Genomic DNA, 18,862 nt, shown 5'->3' with positions numbered 1-18,862 from the left:
ATGGTATGTGATGGACTGAGATAATCTGGAACACACATCTGATACATGCTTGTGCAGCCTTACCATTATTCAGTGTAGTGTGAGGTGAGAGGTTCGAAAGTGATCTGATCTTCAAACTTATTTTATATCCTGACAGTATATACTTCCCAACATGGGTTCCATATCAAAACTTTAGGTGAGAAGTCCCCTCTACAACCTATAGAAGCCAGGAATAGGAACCGTAAAACACTATATTTACAAGTTATAACTCTGCAATTCAGGTGATGAGAAGCTCAATTTCCCACACACTTAACACTAGAAGACAAATAATACTACCAAAATAGTTAAATTTGCCCTTACCCATGAACGCACTCATAAATTTCCCCCTTTCATTGGTAGGTATCCATCTTGAGATCATGTAGCTGAGGGATGGCCAACAGAAGCCCTAATGACACAGAAGTGGCATGTGCTATTTCTCATCAAAAATTTCCTTAAGAAATAAAATGCTTTACCGAGCAAATAACCAACTAGGAGAATCATTCCAAAAATAGAGAACGTTTTTATCCAAAAAGCCTCCCTATTCTGCCTTCAACATTGGCACTGTGTAAGACCTTCCTCGCCGTTGGCTCCAGAACGGCTAACAGTTACCAAGCATGTCAGTTATTTGTCGGATTTTAAAACGTGTAACAAAATTAACGATCCCTTCAAGTGTTAGCTTCGTAGTGTAATATAGTGTGTTACCTCCAAAGGTCCACATTATGGAAATATACAGACATAACTGATGTTTATGGAAATGTGATGAATTACGCTTCAATTCGAAAATAGTAAAATTTATGTAATTGTAAATGAACGAAAGTTCATAATGATAATTGATCATGTCGACATTCACTGGGACTGACAAAACTTATGGTTTGCGGAAAAAATTCGGGTCATTAATTTCAGTACTGATGGACTGAGCTTGCAGTTCCTGAAATTTCGCTGTCAGAACACAAAATAAGGACAGAGTTGCAACGTCTTTTCTCACGCAGCACGTGAAGGATGGAGAGAAGTTTCAAAAACACAAGTAAATAACGTGGATTGTTGTCCAGAAGCGTCGTGCTACTTCTTTATGACGCTTGCCCAAGTTGTCAATTTTTTCTCTTTAAGCACTTCTAGCTCCTCAGCTGATTCTGTAGCTGAAATCGTGGTTCTTTCCAAGATCTGGATTTAACTGGAAGACATTTTCAATTGGCTTTGTGTGAAATGAAGCCAAAGAAGTTACTGTTCTCAAGAAACTATATTAGCAATAAAGGAGACCTATTCCGAGACAGAAATTAAGATTTCAAAGATTCCTACACACCAGTAACTCTTGATAACTCCTGGCAGCAATGACAAACCTCTTAGTTCTAATATTACCTAGCATTTTCTTGTAATCACTATCAAAGAAATCGCAGATTGATTTCAGTTCCTCTACACACACAGTGTAAATGAGAAAATATTGAAAAGTTTTATGCGATTTTGTTTCTGTGACAAATATCTGCACTTCTCCGTCTCCATTGTGTATCACATGGGCTGCACAACCAATGTGTTGAATGGTCATCTTGAGAACACTGTTCAGTTTGGAATAAACATTGTTCCTGCTCTCTTGTACTCACCAAAGTTGGTATCAGTTATCTGCACAAAATGCGACAATCTTGTCAACTATATTTTGCTTTTTTAAAATATCCGGAATATATCTAGCTTAATTACGCTGTTTCTCCACGAGTGTTACGAAGACATATTAGTTTGCACTGAACACCATGGGTAAGATTGAAATATGTATCTACAACCGGATCTAGCTTTAAGCTCTTGATTTGACACAATCAATCACAGACACATGCTTAGCGCCTTAAGGTCTCACTGAACATGTCATGTGCACGGCGATAAAACTTTCACTAAAATAGTCTCGTATTTTGTCCTAGAACATGTTAATTCCTGCTCAAAGAGGTCTCATGGGGAGCAGTGCAGTCCATTGAATGGAAAGAATGATTGTGTTTTGTGGTATGGAACGCAAGCAGCCCTTCTGCAGCGATACGTTTATCTTCCTCTGTTTGTAATTTAGTCTTACTGCAAAGGAAGTTATGCTGCTACAAGTTCTCGCAGAAAGTGCCAACAAGTGCGTTTTTTCATTATATTCTGCTTTACATCGGCAAGCCCTCCGTGTTCAATAGAAAAAAATTGAACGACAACGTACATTCTACCTTAGTACTTGTAGTTTCAATCGGGAAACTAAACTCTTCTTTCATTGTTTTCGAGAAAGAACACTTTCTTTTCCCCACGTTAACGGACACCAATTAATCACACACACACACACACACACACACACACACACACACACACACACACACAAAACAGTCACTGGAGCGCATTAAAGCAAGCTTGCCGAACCCAATGTTGAAACTGTGCCTACTTCTTATTGTTGTCTGTGTTCGCAGCTCGTGGTCTTGCGGTAGCGTCCTCGCTTCCCGCGCACGGGGTCCCGGGTTCGATTCCCGGCGGGGTCAGGAATTTTCTCTGCCTCGTGATGACTGGGTGTTGTGTGTTCATCATCATCATTTCATCATCATTGACTCGCAAGTCGCCGAAGTGGCCGCCGAACTTCCCCTAATGGGGCCTCCCAGCCAACAATGCCATACGATCATTTCATTTTATTGTTGTCTGTAATAGTCCCAAGACATCGTGTCGGATGCATCTACTGCAAATTCATGCCATCTAACAGTGAATAATTCGTAACTACAAATACAATTGAACATTGATAGCAGTATAACGTTATTTAACGAAAACTTGTTACATCCGTCCGTCATTTCTGCAGTAGCAAACAATCGATACGAATCGCGAAGCTTACACACTGGCACTGAGCATGATTAAGGAAAATCTTCTGTTCATACCTCTCCTCAACACGTGACCAAAATAATGCTTCTTTATTCCATCTTTGCGTTCCAGACAAAGCAAGACTCAAGAGAATGTCCATGACACTAACCTGACGTAAAATAAATACAGAATGAATCAAAAAAGGGCACTGCTGATTACGAAACAGCGGGACATTTGGCGTCCCGCTGAATATATTGCGGAACAACAGGACATAGAATGAGAGAAAGGACAGTCCCGTTTAATAACAAGACGTCTCGTCACCATACGTTGATGGCTGATTAGGCAACAACAAAGCACGTGGAGCAGTACGACAAACGTTTACATCTGAACGGCAACAACGCAGAAAAATTACTAAGATATCAAAATAACCTAAAATAAGTTTTATTTCATGATCTTGAATAAAAATGTCTGGGGGAAACAAATGTGCCGGCCGCGGTGGCCGTGCGGTTCTGGCGCTGCAGTCCGGAACCGCGGGACTGCTACGGTCGCAGGTTCGAATCCTGCCTCGGGCATGGGTGTGTGTGATGTCCTTAGGTTAGTTAGGTTAAAGTAGTTCTAAGTTCTAGGGGACTTATGACCTAAGATGTTGAGTCCCATAGTGCTCAGAGCCATTTGAACCATTTGAAACAAATGTTCTGTATTTTTAGAATGACCCTCGTAAATTCTATTTTTATAAAATTTCTTCAAACTTTATATTTATTCTAGGTACGAAGATTGTTCATTTGGCATTTATAAACAACCAGCTGTTCATATGTATGCTATCTCGAATAAGAGATGTACTCACCCCACAAACTCCCTGGAAAACCCTGAGGGCCACCAGAGCTCTGTAGTCAAGTGATGCAAAAAGTGGTATTAGTAACGTTGTTAATGAAATCATCAGGTTGCTGAAGCCAAATACTATCTTTGTGCCGTAGTATTGACCCATCATTCCTCCAGGTACCTGCGCTGACCAGTAGAGCCAGAAAAATGCTCCCATGACAACGTTTTGTTCATGTTCGTCCCAGTCAAATCTGTTCTGAAAAACATGATTGAAATTCATGAGTTTTTACAAGAACAAATTTATAATTAGCTAAAAAGACTTTTCAACACTTTCGTGACAGCGAGAGAGAGAGAGAGAGAGAGAGGGTGCGATGCTTAAATTCGGACAAATTTCAATTTGAATTTACCGCCATATCTTAATTCCGCCGGGTGTCGCGATTGGCATTCTTGAAAACCATAGGCATCTAATACAGTCAGAACCTCAAAATGGCTGAGACGTTACGGACAAGTGCGGAGTACAACCGAAGAGCCGCGATTATCAACAGTTTTCGCCCATTGAAATAGTTTGATTCTTCTGGTAACAAATCAACTATTCACGACATTTTGGCCAAGTATAATGCTTCGGAAAAGTCTGGGGAGGATACCGCTAACCCGGCGAGGAAACTCACTCTAGGAAACACGTGCCACGAACTGCGGCAGTCATCAAAAAGGCCCAAGCGATGATATGGAAGGACGCGAAGCAATCGCCGAGGAAACTGCCATCAGTATTGGATGTCAGCGAGCGAACAATGCGTCGGATAGCAGAGGACCACCTCATGCGAGCTATTTAGTCCAAACCTGGCCCTCGGATGATGTTGACACGTTTTGGTTGGTTAGTTGTTTGAGCTTTAAGGGACCAAACAGCAAGGTCATCAGTCCCTTGTTTCAAATGTGGTCCATTCCGCCAATGTGACATCTCAGGAAAGTCAGAACAATAAAAGGGAAAAGGCTAAAAACGTAAAGGGGCAGTCATGTTGTCAATGGTAAAAACAAAACGAGGGAAGCCAGCAAGAGAGCGAACCCAACGCTATGCTGAAGCAGCATAGGCAAGACCACCTGTGGCTAGAATGTAGAAGTACGTATGGGAAAAGAAGACTAACCAATCCTTAAAAAAAAAGGGGTAACAACAGAGTAAAAGGTGAAGAAAAGAGGATTTCGGTCAGGGAGGTGAATCGGGAATCTCCGAACACTGCTTACAGTGGGAGACACCCAAACACTCACTCACCGACCTGCCCCAATACCAGAGAGATTAAAAACCTTAAAACTGAGAATAAAAACCACTTTCCCGGAGGAAACAGAGAACCAGAGAGACCATCCGGGAATCGTCAGCCAACATCAAAGGTAAAGTGTGGGGGAGTCCGTACTTAGCACGCAGAGCCAAAAGAAGGGGGCATTCAACCAAAATGTGGACTACTGACTGGAAGGCTCCACAACCACAAAGTGGGGGTGGCTCATCACGCAAAAGAAAACCATGGGTCAGTTTGGTATGGTCAACGCGGAGACGACACAGTGTGGTCGAGTCCTTTCGGGAAAGGCGAAAGGAAGAACGCCACGGGCCTGGTGTCACCTTAATCGCACGAAGTTTATTAGACAGGGGAGTAGCCTCCCAAGAGTTGGCCCATGACTGTGCCAAGTGGGATTTGATGTGAAGCGGTAAATCCGCTGCGGGAGGGGTTACAGAAAACGGGGGGGGGGGTAAGTGACTGCTTCCCCAGCCAAACGATCAGCGAGCTCATCACCCGGGATACCCACATGGCCAGGGACCCAAAGGAAGTCAATGGAACAAGCAGCATGGTGAATATCAGCGAGATGGTCATGGATGGCAGAGACCAAGGGATGGCGCGAAAAACACCGGTCAATAGCAAGAAGGCCACTCATTGAGTCCGTACATAACAAAACGATGTTGTGTTGGGACTATTTAATAAAGGTAAGGGCCTGGGAAATTGCCATCAGTTCCGCAGTAAACACACCACATGTAGGTGGCAGCAGATGATTTTCCGTTCCGACAGAGGACGTGAAGGCATACCCCACATGATCAGCAGATTTAGAGCCATCATCAGTGTAAAAAACAACAGCATCCCGAAACTCCCATAAAATTTGGCGGAAAAAGGAACGGAACACCACGGGGGGGGGGGGGGGGGGGATGGAATCTTTTGGACCTCGGCGGAGATCCATCCGAATTCGAGGCCGAGGAACTAACCAAGAGGGGGTGGAGGGGAGGGAGTGAGGAAGGCAGGACAAAGAAGGAAGCTGAAAATCACGGCAAAGAGACGCAAGGCGGAGCCCAACTGGTAAACTTGCCCGAGGGCGGGAGTTGGGTGGGCGACGTCCATGGTCTGGGAACAGGATAGAATAGGAAGGATGAGTGGGAGAGGTACGTATAGCGAGTGCATAAGACACCAGAAGCTGGGACCGCCGAACAGAAAGGGGGGGGGGGGATCCCAGCGTCAACCATGAGACTATCAACAGGGCTAGTGGGGAAGGCACCGGTGGCCAAACGGATACCACGATGGTGGACTGGATCCAGCATGTGCAGTGTGGAAGGAACAGCTGAACCATAAACTTGACAACCATAGTCAAAGCGAGACAGAACTAGAGCACAATAAAGACGGAGAAGGAGGAAACGGTACACACCCCAAGAGGAGTGGGCAAGGAAGCGAAGGACATTGAGTTTACGGAAACATCCTACCTTCAGATGTCTGATATGGGGCAGCCAAGTGAGCTTGTTGTCAAAAATAAGACCCAGGAAACGAAACTGTGGGACCACAGGCAATCCTTGGGCATCGAGATAGAGCTCTGGATCAGGGTGGACCGTAGTACAGCGACAGAAGTGGACCACCAGGTATTTTAGAGGAGAGAATTTTTGTTTTTTTTGTTTTGGTTTTAGGGCGCAAAACTGCTATGGTCATTAGCGCCCGGTCCGTGACTTAGGAAACAGTAAAAAACCGAAATTGAAAACCAGCAGCAATGGGAACGAAAGTCATAAAATTGGAGAAACAAAGCAGAAGGAAGGCTTAAAAATCCACTACAGAAAGGGGTTGGTTGTCCCCAAAAAAAGCTTCAGATGACTGACGTCATTTCACTGGCACTAATAAACTTGAGAACGCGGTCGGCTGAGCGCGTGTCATCTGCTAAAATCGACGATATATCAGGCGATAGCTGTAGACGGAAGCGTAACGGATTAAAATAGGGGCACTCAATTAAAAGGTGTCTTACCGTCCACAGCTGAGAGCAGTGGGGACAGAGTGGGGGGGAGGATTGCCGCTTAAAAGATGTCGATGGCTAAAAACACAGTGCCCTATCCGGAGTCTAGTTAAAATTACCTCCTCCCGACGACGCGTTCGGGAGGAAGAGGTCCAAAGCACAAGGAAGAGCTTTCACGTCCCGCAATTTATTATGGGTAAGTGTCGACCAATGCGTGTGCCATAAATGAACAACACGTCGACATAAAACGCTCCGTAGATCGGCGAAGGGAATCGATTGAATAGCTGGCCGAGGAAGAGAGACTGCAGCCTTGGCTGCAATATCGGCCGCCTCATTTCCACAGATACCAACGTGTCCCGGGAGCCAGAGGAACGCCACCGAGACGCCCCCCAGGTGGAGCAAGCGCAGACAGTCCTGAATCCGGTGGACCAGAGGGTGCACAGGATAAAGAGCTTGGAGACTGAGGAGAGAGCTGAGAGAATCTCAGCAGATAACGTACTGTATCCGCTGATGGCGGCGGATGTAGTGGACAGCCTGGAGAACAGCGTAAAGCTCCGCAGTATAAACCGAACACTGGTCGGGAAGCCGAAAGTGAGTTGGGGTGTCGCCAACTATATAGGCACTCCCTACACCTAACGATGTTTTCGAGCCGTCGGTGTAAATAAATGTGGCGTCCGTCATTTGTGCACATAGAGCAGCAAATGCCCGACGATAAACAAGTGAAGGGTTATCATCCTTGGGAAATCGACAAAGGTCACGGAGCAGGCAGATCCGGGGACGGAGCCAAGGCGGTGCTGTACCCCAAGTTGTCAAGAAGGTTTTAGGAAAGCGGAAGGAAAGAGAATGGAGCAGTTGACGGAAGCGGACTCCCGGTGGTAGTAGGGAGGAGGGGCGGCCTGCATACCCTACATCAAAGGAGGTGTCGAAAAAAAAGGTCATGGGCTGGATTAGCAGGCATGGAAGACAGTTGGCTAGCATAACGACTCAGAAGGACTGCTCGCCGATTGGACAGCGGAGGTTCAGCAGTCTCAGCATAAAGGCTTTCCACAGGGCTGGTGTAAAAAGCTCGAGACACTAAACGTAATCCACGGTGGTGGATAGAGTCGAGACGCCGAAGAATAGACGGCCGAGCAGAGGAGTAGACTATGCTTCCATAATCCAATTTCGAGCGCACTAAGGCGCGATAGAGGCGCAGAAGGACCACTCGGTCCGCTCCCCAGGAGGTACCATTCAGGACACGGAGGGTGTTAAGGGATCGCAGACAGCGAGCCGAAAGATAGGAAACGTGGGAGGACCAGCACAGCTTTCTGTCAAACATAAGACCCAAGAATTTAGCGATGTTTGAAAACGGAAGGTTGACAGGACCTAGATGTAAGGAGGGCGGAACAAACTCCTTACGTCGCCAAAAATTAACACAAACGGTCTTACTGGGAGAAAAACGGAAGCCGGTTTCGATGCTCCAGGAGTGGAGGCGATCGAGACATCCTTGAAGACGTCGTTCAAGAAGGCTGGTCCGTTGAGAGCTGTAGCAGATCGCAAAATCGTCCACAAAGAGGGAGCCCGAGACATCAGGAAGGAGACAATCCATAATTGGATTGATGGCAATGGCAAACAGTACAACACTCAGCACGGAGCCCTGGGGTACCCCGTTTTCTTGGGAGGAAGTACGGGAGAGAGTAGTGTTCACCCGCACCCTAAATGTGCGTTCTGCCATAAATTCGCGAAGAAAAAGTGGCAGCCGACCTCGAAAGCCTCAAGAGAACAGTGTGCGGAGGATGCCTGTCCTCCAACAGGTATCGTATGCTCTCTCCAGATCAAAAAATATTGCTACTGTTTGGCGTTTCCGGAGAAAATTGTTCATGATGTAAGTGGAGAGAGCAACAAGATGGTCAACTGCAGAACGATGCTTTCGGAATCCGCATTGGGCAGGTGTTCGAAGACTGCGGGATTCCAGCCACCAAGCTAAACGGTAATTCACCATACGCTCCAAAATATTACAGACATTACTCGTGAGAGAAATGGGGCGATAGCTAGAGGCGAGATTTTTGTCCTTTCCAGGTTTCGGAACAGGAATGACGATAGCTTCCCGCCATCGTCTGGGAAAAGTACTGTCGGTCCAAATTCGATTATAAAGGCGAAGGAGGTAACGCAGACTATGGGTTGATAAATGCAGCAACATTTGGACGTGGATACCGTCCGGTCCTGGGGCGGAGGAGCGAGAAGAAGAGAGTGCATGTTGGAGTTCCCGCATGGAGAAAACAGTATTGTAGCTTTCGCGATTTTGAGAGGAGAAAGCAAGAGGTCGCACTTCCGCTGCACGTTTCTTCGGGAGAAACGCTGGCGGGTAATTTGAAGAGCTCGAAATCTCAGCAAAGTGCTGACCCAACGAGTTAGAAATTGCGACGGAGTCCACTAATGTGTCATGCACGACAGTGAGCCCAGAGACCGGGGAGAAACTAGGCGCGCCTGAGAACCGTCGAAGCCGACTCCAAACTTCCGAGGAGGGAGTGAAGGTGTTAAATGAGCTAATAAAGAATTTCCAGCTTGCCTTCTTGCTATCGCGGATGACACGACGGCATCGCGCTCGAAACCGCTTATAGCGGATACAGTGGGCCAAAGTAGGATGGTGGCGGAAAACGCGGAGAGCACGTCGCCGCTCACGTAATGCATCACGGCATGCCTCGTTCCACCAAGGAACTGGGGGCGCCGGGGCAATTCGGAGGTGCGTGGTATTGAATGTTCCGCAGCTGTAAGAATAACGTCGGTAATATGTGTGACCTCATCGTCGACGCTGGGAAAGTGACGGTCATCGAATGTCGCTAGAGACGAAAAAAGTGTCCAATCGGCTTGGGCAAATTTCCAGCGTCGCGGGCACATATATGGCTGTTGAGGCTGCAGTCTAAGGACACATGGAAAGTGGTCACTCGAGTGTGTATCATCAAGGGCGAACCATTCGAAGCGCCGAGCTAGCAGAACAGTACCGACCGCAAGGTCCAAATGAGATAAATTTGTCGTGGAGGCAGACAAAAATGTAGGGACCCCAGTGTTGGGGCAAACTAGATCTGCTTGGTGGAAGACGTCTAGCAATAGTGAGCCACGTGGACAAGGATGTGGAGATCCCCAAAGCGGGTGGTGGGCATTGAAGTCCCCAACCAGCAAATATGGGGGTGGAAGCTGACCAAGAAGATGAAGGAGATCAGCTCGTGCCATTGGTGTGGATGTTGGAATGTATACAGTACAAAGAGAGAACGTGTATCCGGAAAGGGAAAGACGGACAGCGACAGCTTGGAAGGAAGTGTTTAAGTGGATTGGGTGATAATGGAGAGTTTCATGGAGAAGAATCATGAGTCCTCCATGTGCTGACCGGCGAGTAGGAGCGTAAGAGGATCGACAATTCATCCCGATTGGCTCGAATACCGCAGATATTCCAGTGGATAATGGACATAGGGTGAACAGAAAATGGAGGAATGTGACCAAGGTCGCTATCAACTCAACGACTGCCCTGAGCTTGCGACCGACAGCATGGAATGGCATTCAGCCGAAGGCAGAAGATCCTGATCCATAGGTTGGTCAGGAGCAGCTCCTGCCACCAGCGACCGGCCGGTTGATCGGCCGCCAGCAGTGCGCCTCGGCGACACAGAAGACGGCCGAGGGCGGTTTCCGCCAGGTGGTGCTGTAGATGGGACACGCCTTGGCGGAGGAGGAGAGGAACTGGGTTTCTTTGTAGCCTTCTTGGAAGTATGATGTTTAGAGGAAGGAGGAACCGATTGTTGGGAAGTTGCCGTACGTAAAAACTCTTCACGAGTATGCTCTTTTTTCGAAGTCTTGGTGTCTGACTTTTGGGCTCGAGATTTAGCAGAACTCGACGAAGGGTGAGCCAGAGAGTGGGCAGGCGAAAGTGGTGAGGTTGAACGGGCGATCTTTGCGCTGGCCGATCTGACGACCGTGGCACTAAAGGTGAGGTCGCAAGTCTGCGTGGCCGCCTCCTTTGTTGGCCGAGGAGAAGCAAGGACAGTGCTGTATTTTCCTTTCTGAGGCACTGTGGGCTGTCGACTGGCGAATAATTTTCGAGCAGCAAAGGTCGACACCTTTTACTTCACCCTAATTTCCTGGATGAGCTTTTCGTCCTTAAAAACGGGACAATCTCGAGAGGAAGCGGCGTGGTCACCCATACAGTTGATGCAGCGAGGGGATGGAGGTGGACAAGCACCCTCATGGGCACCCCTGCCACACTAACACATTTGGCCGGATTGGAACAGGACTGGCTGGTGTGATTGAACCGCTGACACCGATAGCAACGCGTAGGGTTTGGGACGTAAGGGCGAACGGAAATTATCTCATAGCCTGCTTTGATTTTCGATGGGAGTTGAACTTTGTCAAATGTCAAGAAGACAGTGCGGGTTGGAATGATGTTCGTGTCAACCCTTTTCATAACCCTATGAACAGCCGTTACGCCCTGGTCAGACAGGTAGTGCTGAATTTCTTCGTCAGACAATCCATCGAGGGAGCGTGTATAAACTACTCCACGCGAGGAATTTAAGGTACGGTGCGGTTCCACCCGGACAGGGAAAGTGTGTAGTAGTGAGGTATGCAGCAATTTTTGTGCCTGGAGGGCACTGACTGTTTCTAACAACAGGGTGCCATTCCGTAATCTGGAACAAGACTTTACAGGACCTGCAATTGCGTCGACACCTTTCTGAATAATGAAAGGGTTGACCGTGGAGAAGTCGTGACCTTCGTCAGATCGAGAAACAACAAGGAACTGTGGCAACGATGGAAGAACTGACTGTGGTTGAGACTCAGTGAACTTACGTTTGTGAGCAGACATAGTGGAAGGTGAGGAAACCATTGCGGAAGAATCCCCCATGATTACCGGCGTCTCCGATGGCGCGCTCCTCCCTTGTGGGTGCCCTCTCTGAGGGCACTCCTGCCTTAGGTGATTGTTCACACCTCAGGTCACACCTCCCGACAAACGGACGGAGGGACCAATCGGCACTTTCGGAAGGTATCAGCTCGGGTAATCACCCCTCCCTTGGCCTGGCCGTTAGCAGGGGTATGTACGTGTCCTACCTGTCTACCCGTGGCGGGGAATTACGCGTTACCCCGTCACCGGCTACGCATGGAAGTGCGTGGGTCGGCCTTCAGACACGCACAGGGAGGAAGAAAGAGAAAGGGAAAGGAAAGAAGAGGTCTCAAACGCCGCAGCGGAGAAAAGGGCAAAGAGAAGAGGGAAGGAAAAGAGAAGGACAGAGTAAGGACGAAGACTTGCAAGTGTAGAAAGCAAGGAATTTGTAGCAGTTTCGAGCGTCCGTCTCCGGACGTAGGCACAAGCCATACTCCCAGAGGGGGAGAAAGGGAAGGAAAGAGCCAGGGGTGAGGGGTGAGGGGGGGGGGCGAAGATGGGGGGGGGGGGAAAGATGCGGAAAGGGAGGGTGTGCAGCCCAGAAAGGAAGGAGGGCCACATTAGCTCGGGGTCCTGTGCTCGCTACGCACGTATCCACAAAAGAGTTGTGGACCCCCCTGGGGGGTGGAGAGAACTGAAACCCATGTGAGAGGGTCCATGCAGAGGCACGCCATATAGCTCCATGGAGCTGCCGCTCTGCAGATGCCATCAAAGAGGAACTAACCCAAATGCAGAAATCATCCACATACAGGGCAGGGGCGACCAAAGGACCGACAGAGGCCACAAGTCCATCGATAGCAATGAGGAAAAGGACACTCAAAGAACCTTGTGGGATGCCTGTCTCCTGGGTCCGTGGAGAACTAAAAACAGTACAAACTCAAACTCTGAATGACCGATGGAACAGGAAATGGCGGATAAAAATCGGGAGTAGGCCCCGAAGACCCCACTGATGAAGGGTAAGCAAGATGTGATGGCAGCAGGCCATGTCATAGGCCTTGCGAAGGTCAAAACACTGCAACAAAATGGCGGCGCTGGGAAAAAGCCTGCCGAACTGCGGATTCCAAGCGAAGTAAATGATCGAGTGCAGACCGTCCCTCCCGAAAGCCACACTAGTAAGGGACAATAGATCCCGAGATTCGAGGACCCAATTGAGCCGACGGGCTACCATCCGTTCAAGTAACTTACAAACAACATTGGTCAAACTAATTGGCCAATAGCTGTCAACAGATAGGGGGCTCTTACCAGGCTTAAGGACAGGAACCACGATGCTATCCCTCCACTGAGAAGGGAAGTCACCCTGGAGCCAGATACGGTTAAACACCCGAAGATGATGTTGCCGTTGTGGAGCACTGAGATGTTGAAGCAGTTGGTTATGAATGGAATCTGGGCCAGGGGCCGTATCATGAGAAGAAGATAGAGCAGAAAGAAATTCCCATTCAGTAAAAGGTTCGTTGTAAGATTCTGACTCTCAGGGGGTAAAACATAAGGTGGAAGCTTCAGCCCGCTGTTTCTGGTGAAGGAAAGCAGCTGGATAGGAGGCTGATGCCACTGCAAAATGGGTCGCAAGATGTTCTGCAAGAACTAATGGGTCCGTACAAAGGCCATCTGGGAGGTGAAGGCCTGGGAGGGTGGACTGCCGATGGCAACCTTGGAGAGAGCGAAGTGTAGCCCATACCCGTGGCAGAGGGACAGTAGAACCAAGGGAAGGAACGAATCGTTCCCAACATATCCGCTTGCTCTGTTTGATTAAATAACGGGCTTTAGCGCGGAGGCGTTTAAAGATAGTAAGGCTGGCTGCGGATGGGTGCCTCTTAAAGTGTTGCAAAGCTCGACAGCGATCACGGATGGCAATGGCCGTACTCCATCATGGGACTTGCCGGCGACGAAATGGTCCAGATGAGCGCGGGACAGCAAGGTTAGCAGCGCGAACAATCGCGTCAGACACGTCACGTAGGACGTCATCAATACAACCCGACAAAGAGGGAGAAAATACGACCTGTGCAGTGTATAGAGGCCAATCGGCGCGTTGGAAAGACCAACGAGGTAACCTGTCCATCGGGGAGCGAGAAGGGAGCGAGATAATCAACGGGAAATGGTTGCTATCACAAAGGTCGTCGTGTGGCGACCAGTGTAATGAAGGGAGGAGAGAGGGAGAAGAAAGAGAAAGATCAATGGCAGAAAAGGTACCATGACCGGCACTGAAATGAGTAGGGGAGCCATCATTAAGAAGGCACAAGTCGTGGTCTGCAATAAACTGGTCTATAAGAAGACCTCGTCTAGATGGAAAGGCACTGCCCCACAAGGGATGATGAGCATTAAAATCCCCAAGGAGGAGGAAGGGAGGAGGAAGTTGCTGAAGAAGGGCAGTTAAGGCAACAGGTGTAAAAGTCCTGTCAGGAGGGAGATAAAGATTGCGAACTGACCGCAGAGTCTAGGTGGACCCTAACAGCAACCGCTTCCAATGTAGTTTGAAGAGGAATCCACGTGCTAGCAATGTCTGTACGAACCAACGTACAAACGCCACCAGAAGCCCGCAGGGGTCCGACCCGATTTTGACAGAAAACACGGAACCCACGGAGGGTCGGTGAATGAGAATCAGTAAAATGAGATTCCTGGAGAACCACACAAGCTGCAGAGTAAGACGAAAGGAGGGATTTCAATTCCGGAAGGTGACGATAGTATCCATTACAATTCCATTGGAGAACCACAGAACGATGGTTTAAATGGGGGCTGAATACGCTAAAGCCAGTCATACCGCCGGGTCCCCACCCGTCACCGACAAGGGGGGGGCGACATCCATGAATGACAGGTCAGAATCCGGTTGTGAAGCCGGGGAAGGGACCTCTGGTGATACCAGAGGCTCTTTGTCCCGGGACTTATGTTTCTTCTTCTTTTCAGGCTGAGATCGAGGAGGAATGTGTGGCATAAAGGAGCCAGCTGCAGCAAGATCAGGAACAGAAAGAGACCGAGCGACGTGGGGGCCGACAGACCGCGGCTCTCGCGGTCGTCGCGCGGCAGCAGACCTTTGGTCTGGAAGGTGCCGGGAAGGGGCATCCTGGGAGAGGCGCCCTTGACCGGCAGACGTCGAAGGAGTGGGACACTTCTCCGGCTGGGAAGGGGGAGCAGCGCCCAGAGGAGAAGGTGTGGGAGCTGCAGGGGAGGGGGGAGGAGAGGGGTCCGGGTTGGGGGTAAGGAAGTGGGAGGAAGGGGTGAAGATGTAACCAAGGCGTAACTAGATGTCATGGACACAGGGTGAAGACGTATATTTCTTACAGGCCTCTGTGTAGGTTAAACGATCGAGGGACTTATACTCCTCTATCTTCTTTTCCTTCTTATATATTGGGCAATCTGGTCAACGTGGAGAATGACTACCATGACAATTTACACACACAGGAGGGGGAACACAGGGACTCCCCTCATGGAGTGGACGTTCACAGTCACCACAGAGAGAGGCCTGTGTACAGCAGGAAGACATGTCCAAAACGCAAGCACTTAAAACACCTCATAGGAGGTGGGATGTACGGCTTCACATCACATCTATAAACCATAATCTTAACTTTCTCATGGAGGGTATCCCCTTCAAAGGCCAGGATAAAGGCACCAGTATCAATGCGATTGTCTTTAGGACCCTTCTGAACACGCCAAACAAAGTGAACACCCCGCCATCCGAGATTGTCCCGAAGTTCCTCATCAGTTTGAAGAATAAGGTCCCTGTGAAAAATCACACCTTGTACCATATTTAGAGACTGGTGGGGGGGTAATGGACACAGGAATTGTGCCAAGATGGGTACAGGCACGAAGGGCCGCAGATTGGGCAGCTGAAGCACTTTTGATCAGCAATGAACCCGACCTCATCTTGCTCAGGGAGTCCACTTCGCCAAACTTGTCTTCAATGTGTTCCACAAAGAATAAAGGTTTGGTATTTGTGAAAGTATCTCCATCAGTCCTGGTGCAAACTAGATAACGGGGGAAAGGTTTCGCCCCCTAGCCGACGGGCCTGACCCTCTTCCCAGGGGGTAGCCACGGAAGGGAAGGCCGAAGGGGCAAGAAGCAGCACTCTAAGAATCAGTTCCACGCAGAGCGACGGCCGCAGAAGAACGGCCAGAGTTCTGGACCCGTATGCGTTTCATTTGCATAGTGTCCGCCCTGATACCACCCACTCCGATCAGGGGCTCTCCTCACGGGCGCCACCCAGCCACAGCAAGGGCAGTCTGGCACGGCGGCCATTGCCGGGAGTTCCGATGCTCCAGGATGACAAGCAACCACTCCGAGGCATGCATGAGGTGGTCACAGCTCAGGTATCAGAAGTGTGATCCCTGTGTGTTCAGGGGGCTCAACCAAAAGGGTACATAGCGACCGCACCACACGTGCTGGCTACCGTGCTGGCTATGCACCCTAGCATCAGACAACGACGTGAAAGAAAAGGTGGAATGTACTAGGAGGGAGCACGTCGGAGACACTAGGTAAGGCGCTCTTACCCAAATGGCTCACACTACGGAGGAGAAATTTTGTAATGGAGGTGAAACCACAGGGGGAGACCAAGGAATGCCAAGAGGAGGAGATGATTACGCAACAAAGCCGAATTGTAAAACCAACAGAACCAGGAGGATAGCGGGGCCAACATAAGCAAGGACACCAAGAGAGGGAGAGGAGAGGGCGACGGGAATGGGGAAAGGAGGGGAAGGAAATGCAGCCCTGGAGAGAAAGAAGGCTGCAATAGCTCGGGGCCCCGTGCTCGCCACGTACGTATCCACAAAAGAGTTGTGGACCCCCTGGGGGGGGGACATGTTTTGGTCAAAGGAGTTATGGCCCCCGAATAGTGTGTTTGGAGCGTGGTCGAAAGAATTACCAATAAAGACGAGGCACTCAGTGTCGCACTGCTGCGCACTGCTATCGAAGCAGCATCTGCGCTGTTTTAAAAAGTGTGCGTGGTCGCTTCAGGACAAGATTGAAGGCGGTCAGTGCAGCTGAAGGGGGGTTACATCGAGCGATGTTAGTCTGGATAGATACCACTATTTATATGTAAAAGGATTGTCATTTGTATTTTGTTTTACTAAATTTGCTTTTAAAATAAGTTTCATTTGTCAGGATTTAAGTGCCGCACCCTGTGTGTATGTATGTCAACGATATCCGACAGCCAGTTTTGGACTAAATGACTCGTACGAGGTTGTGTGGCGGCGGCGCGGTCTTTTTCTACGAGAGCCTGAAAACTATTTCTGTGGTCAGCCAGAAAGCGATGGAGAACATAATGACAATAGATTCCAGTCCACAAGTTTACATTCTTGTCCAGCCCTCTGAAAGAAATATTTCTATTCTCTCTTTACTCAGCGAGATTATTCTGTAGTCACGTATCGCGCTGGATGTGCCTAAAAAATTATGTCATCGCATGACACCCAGTTCAGGAGACAGGACGACATAAAAACTGAGCTGAGTGAAAACGGAACTGCAGGACGAAATTCGCTAGGGATATAGGTGAAATGTGTGAGATGAGTGTAAAATGTGTGTGATAGTGTCTGAAGTTCCATGCGGCTTTTTGCGGATGATGCTGTAGTATACAGAGAAGTTGCAGCATTAGAAAATTGCAGCGAAATGCAGGAAGATCTGCAGCGGATAGGCACTTTGTGTAGGGAGTGGCAACTGATCCTTAACATAGACAAATGTAATATATTGAGAATACATAGAAAGAAGGATCCTTTATTGTATGATTATATGATAGCGGAACAAACACTGGTAGCAGTTACTTCTGTAAAATATCTGGGAGTATGCTTAGGGAACGATTTGAAGTGGAATGATCATATAAAATTAATTGTTGGTAAGGCGGGTGCCAGGTTAAGATTTATTGGGAGAACCCTCAGAAAATTTAGTCCATCAATAAAGGAGGTGGTTTACAAAACACTCGTTCGGCCTGCACTTTAGTATTGCTCATTAGTGTGGGATCCATAACAGGTCAGGTTGACAGAGGAGATAGTGAAGATCCAAAGAAGAGCGGCGCGTTTCGTCACAGGGTTATTTGGTAATCGTGATAGCGTTACGGAGATGTTCAGCAAACTCAAGTGGCAGACTCTGCAAGAGAGGCGCTCTGCATCGCGGTGTAGCTTGCTGTCCAGGTTTCGAGAGGGTGCGTTTCTGGATGAGGTATCGAGTACATTGCTTGCTTGCTTGCTTGCTTGCTTGCTTCCTTGCTTCCCCCCCCCCCCCCCTCCCCCCACTTATACCTCCCGAGGAGATCACGAATGTAAAATGATAAAATGAGAGAGATTCGAGCGCGCACGGAGGCTTTCCGGCAGTCGTTCTTCCCGCGAACCATACGCGGCTGGAACAGGAAAGGGAGGTAATGACAGTGGCACAAAGTGCCCTCCGCCACACACCGTTGGGTGGCTTGCGGAGTATAAATGCAGATGTGATATCTTGCGTATGTGTGCAAAAATGTGGATGAAAGACTCTTCAACCTCTAGATCGATTTCAACCAAACTTGGTTCACACACTGCTTAGTATCTGAAAAGAAATACTACGGAGGTAAGAACCAGCAACCTCTTAGTGCTTTGCCAGTTTCGTAATGCTGTAGAAAGGGAACCATTGCTCAGAATTACGTCAAATTCGAACAACAGACTATTGACGCAGGGGGAAACGTCATGGGAAAACAAATTAACTTAAGTTTCACTCATAGAAGGCACCGAAAGTGTCATATGCACACTAACAAATGCGCGGCATACGGTTGTTGCTTAGTTTGCGACAGAGATACCCAACATGACTGTCCCCATGAACGATCGCACGATGCTGGTAGAGATCTTTTACAAGAACGGTGACTGTGTCCTGGTATACCTCGAAAAGTTTCGGACACTCAATCTTAACAAAAAAGGCGTTATTTCAATGTCTTAAGGATCCGCATAAAATGACGAACCGGATAAAATGACGAACCGGATAAAATGAACCGGATAAAATGACGAATTTTTCAGTACTCTTGTTTCAGTCGCTCCTGTGGCGTGATCACAGGCATGTGTGAAACTGACATGTATGAATAAACAGAAAAGGGTTCCTCTAACCCCCTCCCCCCCGCCAGTTCTCCCCAATTTGACAACACCCGCCCCC

At 48.5% G+C, this 18,862-nt stretch overlaps 1 protein-coding gene across 1 annotated transcript in view; it reads right to left on the bottom strand.

Annotated features, from left to right (window-relative positions):
* Positions 1 to 18,862, bottom strand: part of LOC126234326 (sialin-like) — a 174,338-nt gene that overhangs the window by 76,204 nt on the left and 79,272 nt on the right. Inside the window, exons 3-4 of the mRNA XM_049943011.1 lie at positions 3,653 to 3,883; positions 340 to 424 (exon numbers count right to left, since the gene is read on the bottom strand). Of these exons, the coding sequence (XP_049798968.1) occupies positions 340 to 424; positions 3,653 to 3,883 (316 nt within the window). The remainder of the gene's footprint in view (positions 1 to 339; positions 425 to 3,652; positions 3,884 to 18,862) is intronic.

The sequence above is a fragment of the Schistocerca nitens genome, chromosome 2 (assembly GCF_023898315.1).
Source record: "Schistocerca nitens isolate TAMUIC-IGC-003100 chromosome 2, iqSchNite1.1, whole genome shotgun sequence".
Taxonomy (NCBI): Eukaryota; Metazoa; Arthropoda; class Insecta; order Orthoptera; family Acrididae; genus Schistocerca; species Schistocerca nitens.
This window is presented reverse-complemented; position numbering and strand designations above follow the sequence as displayed.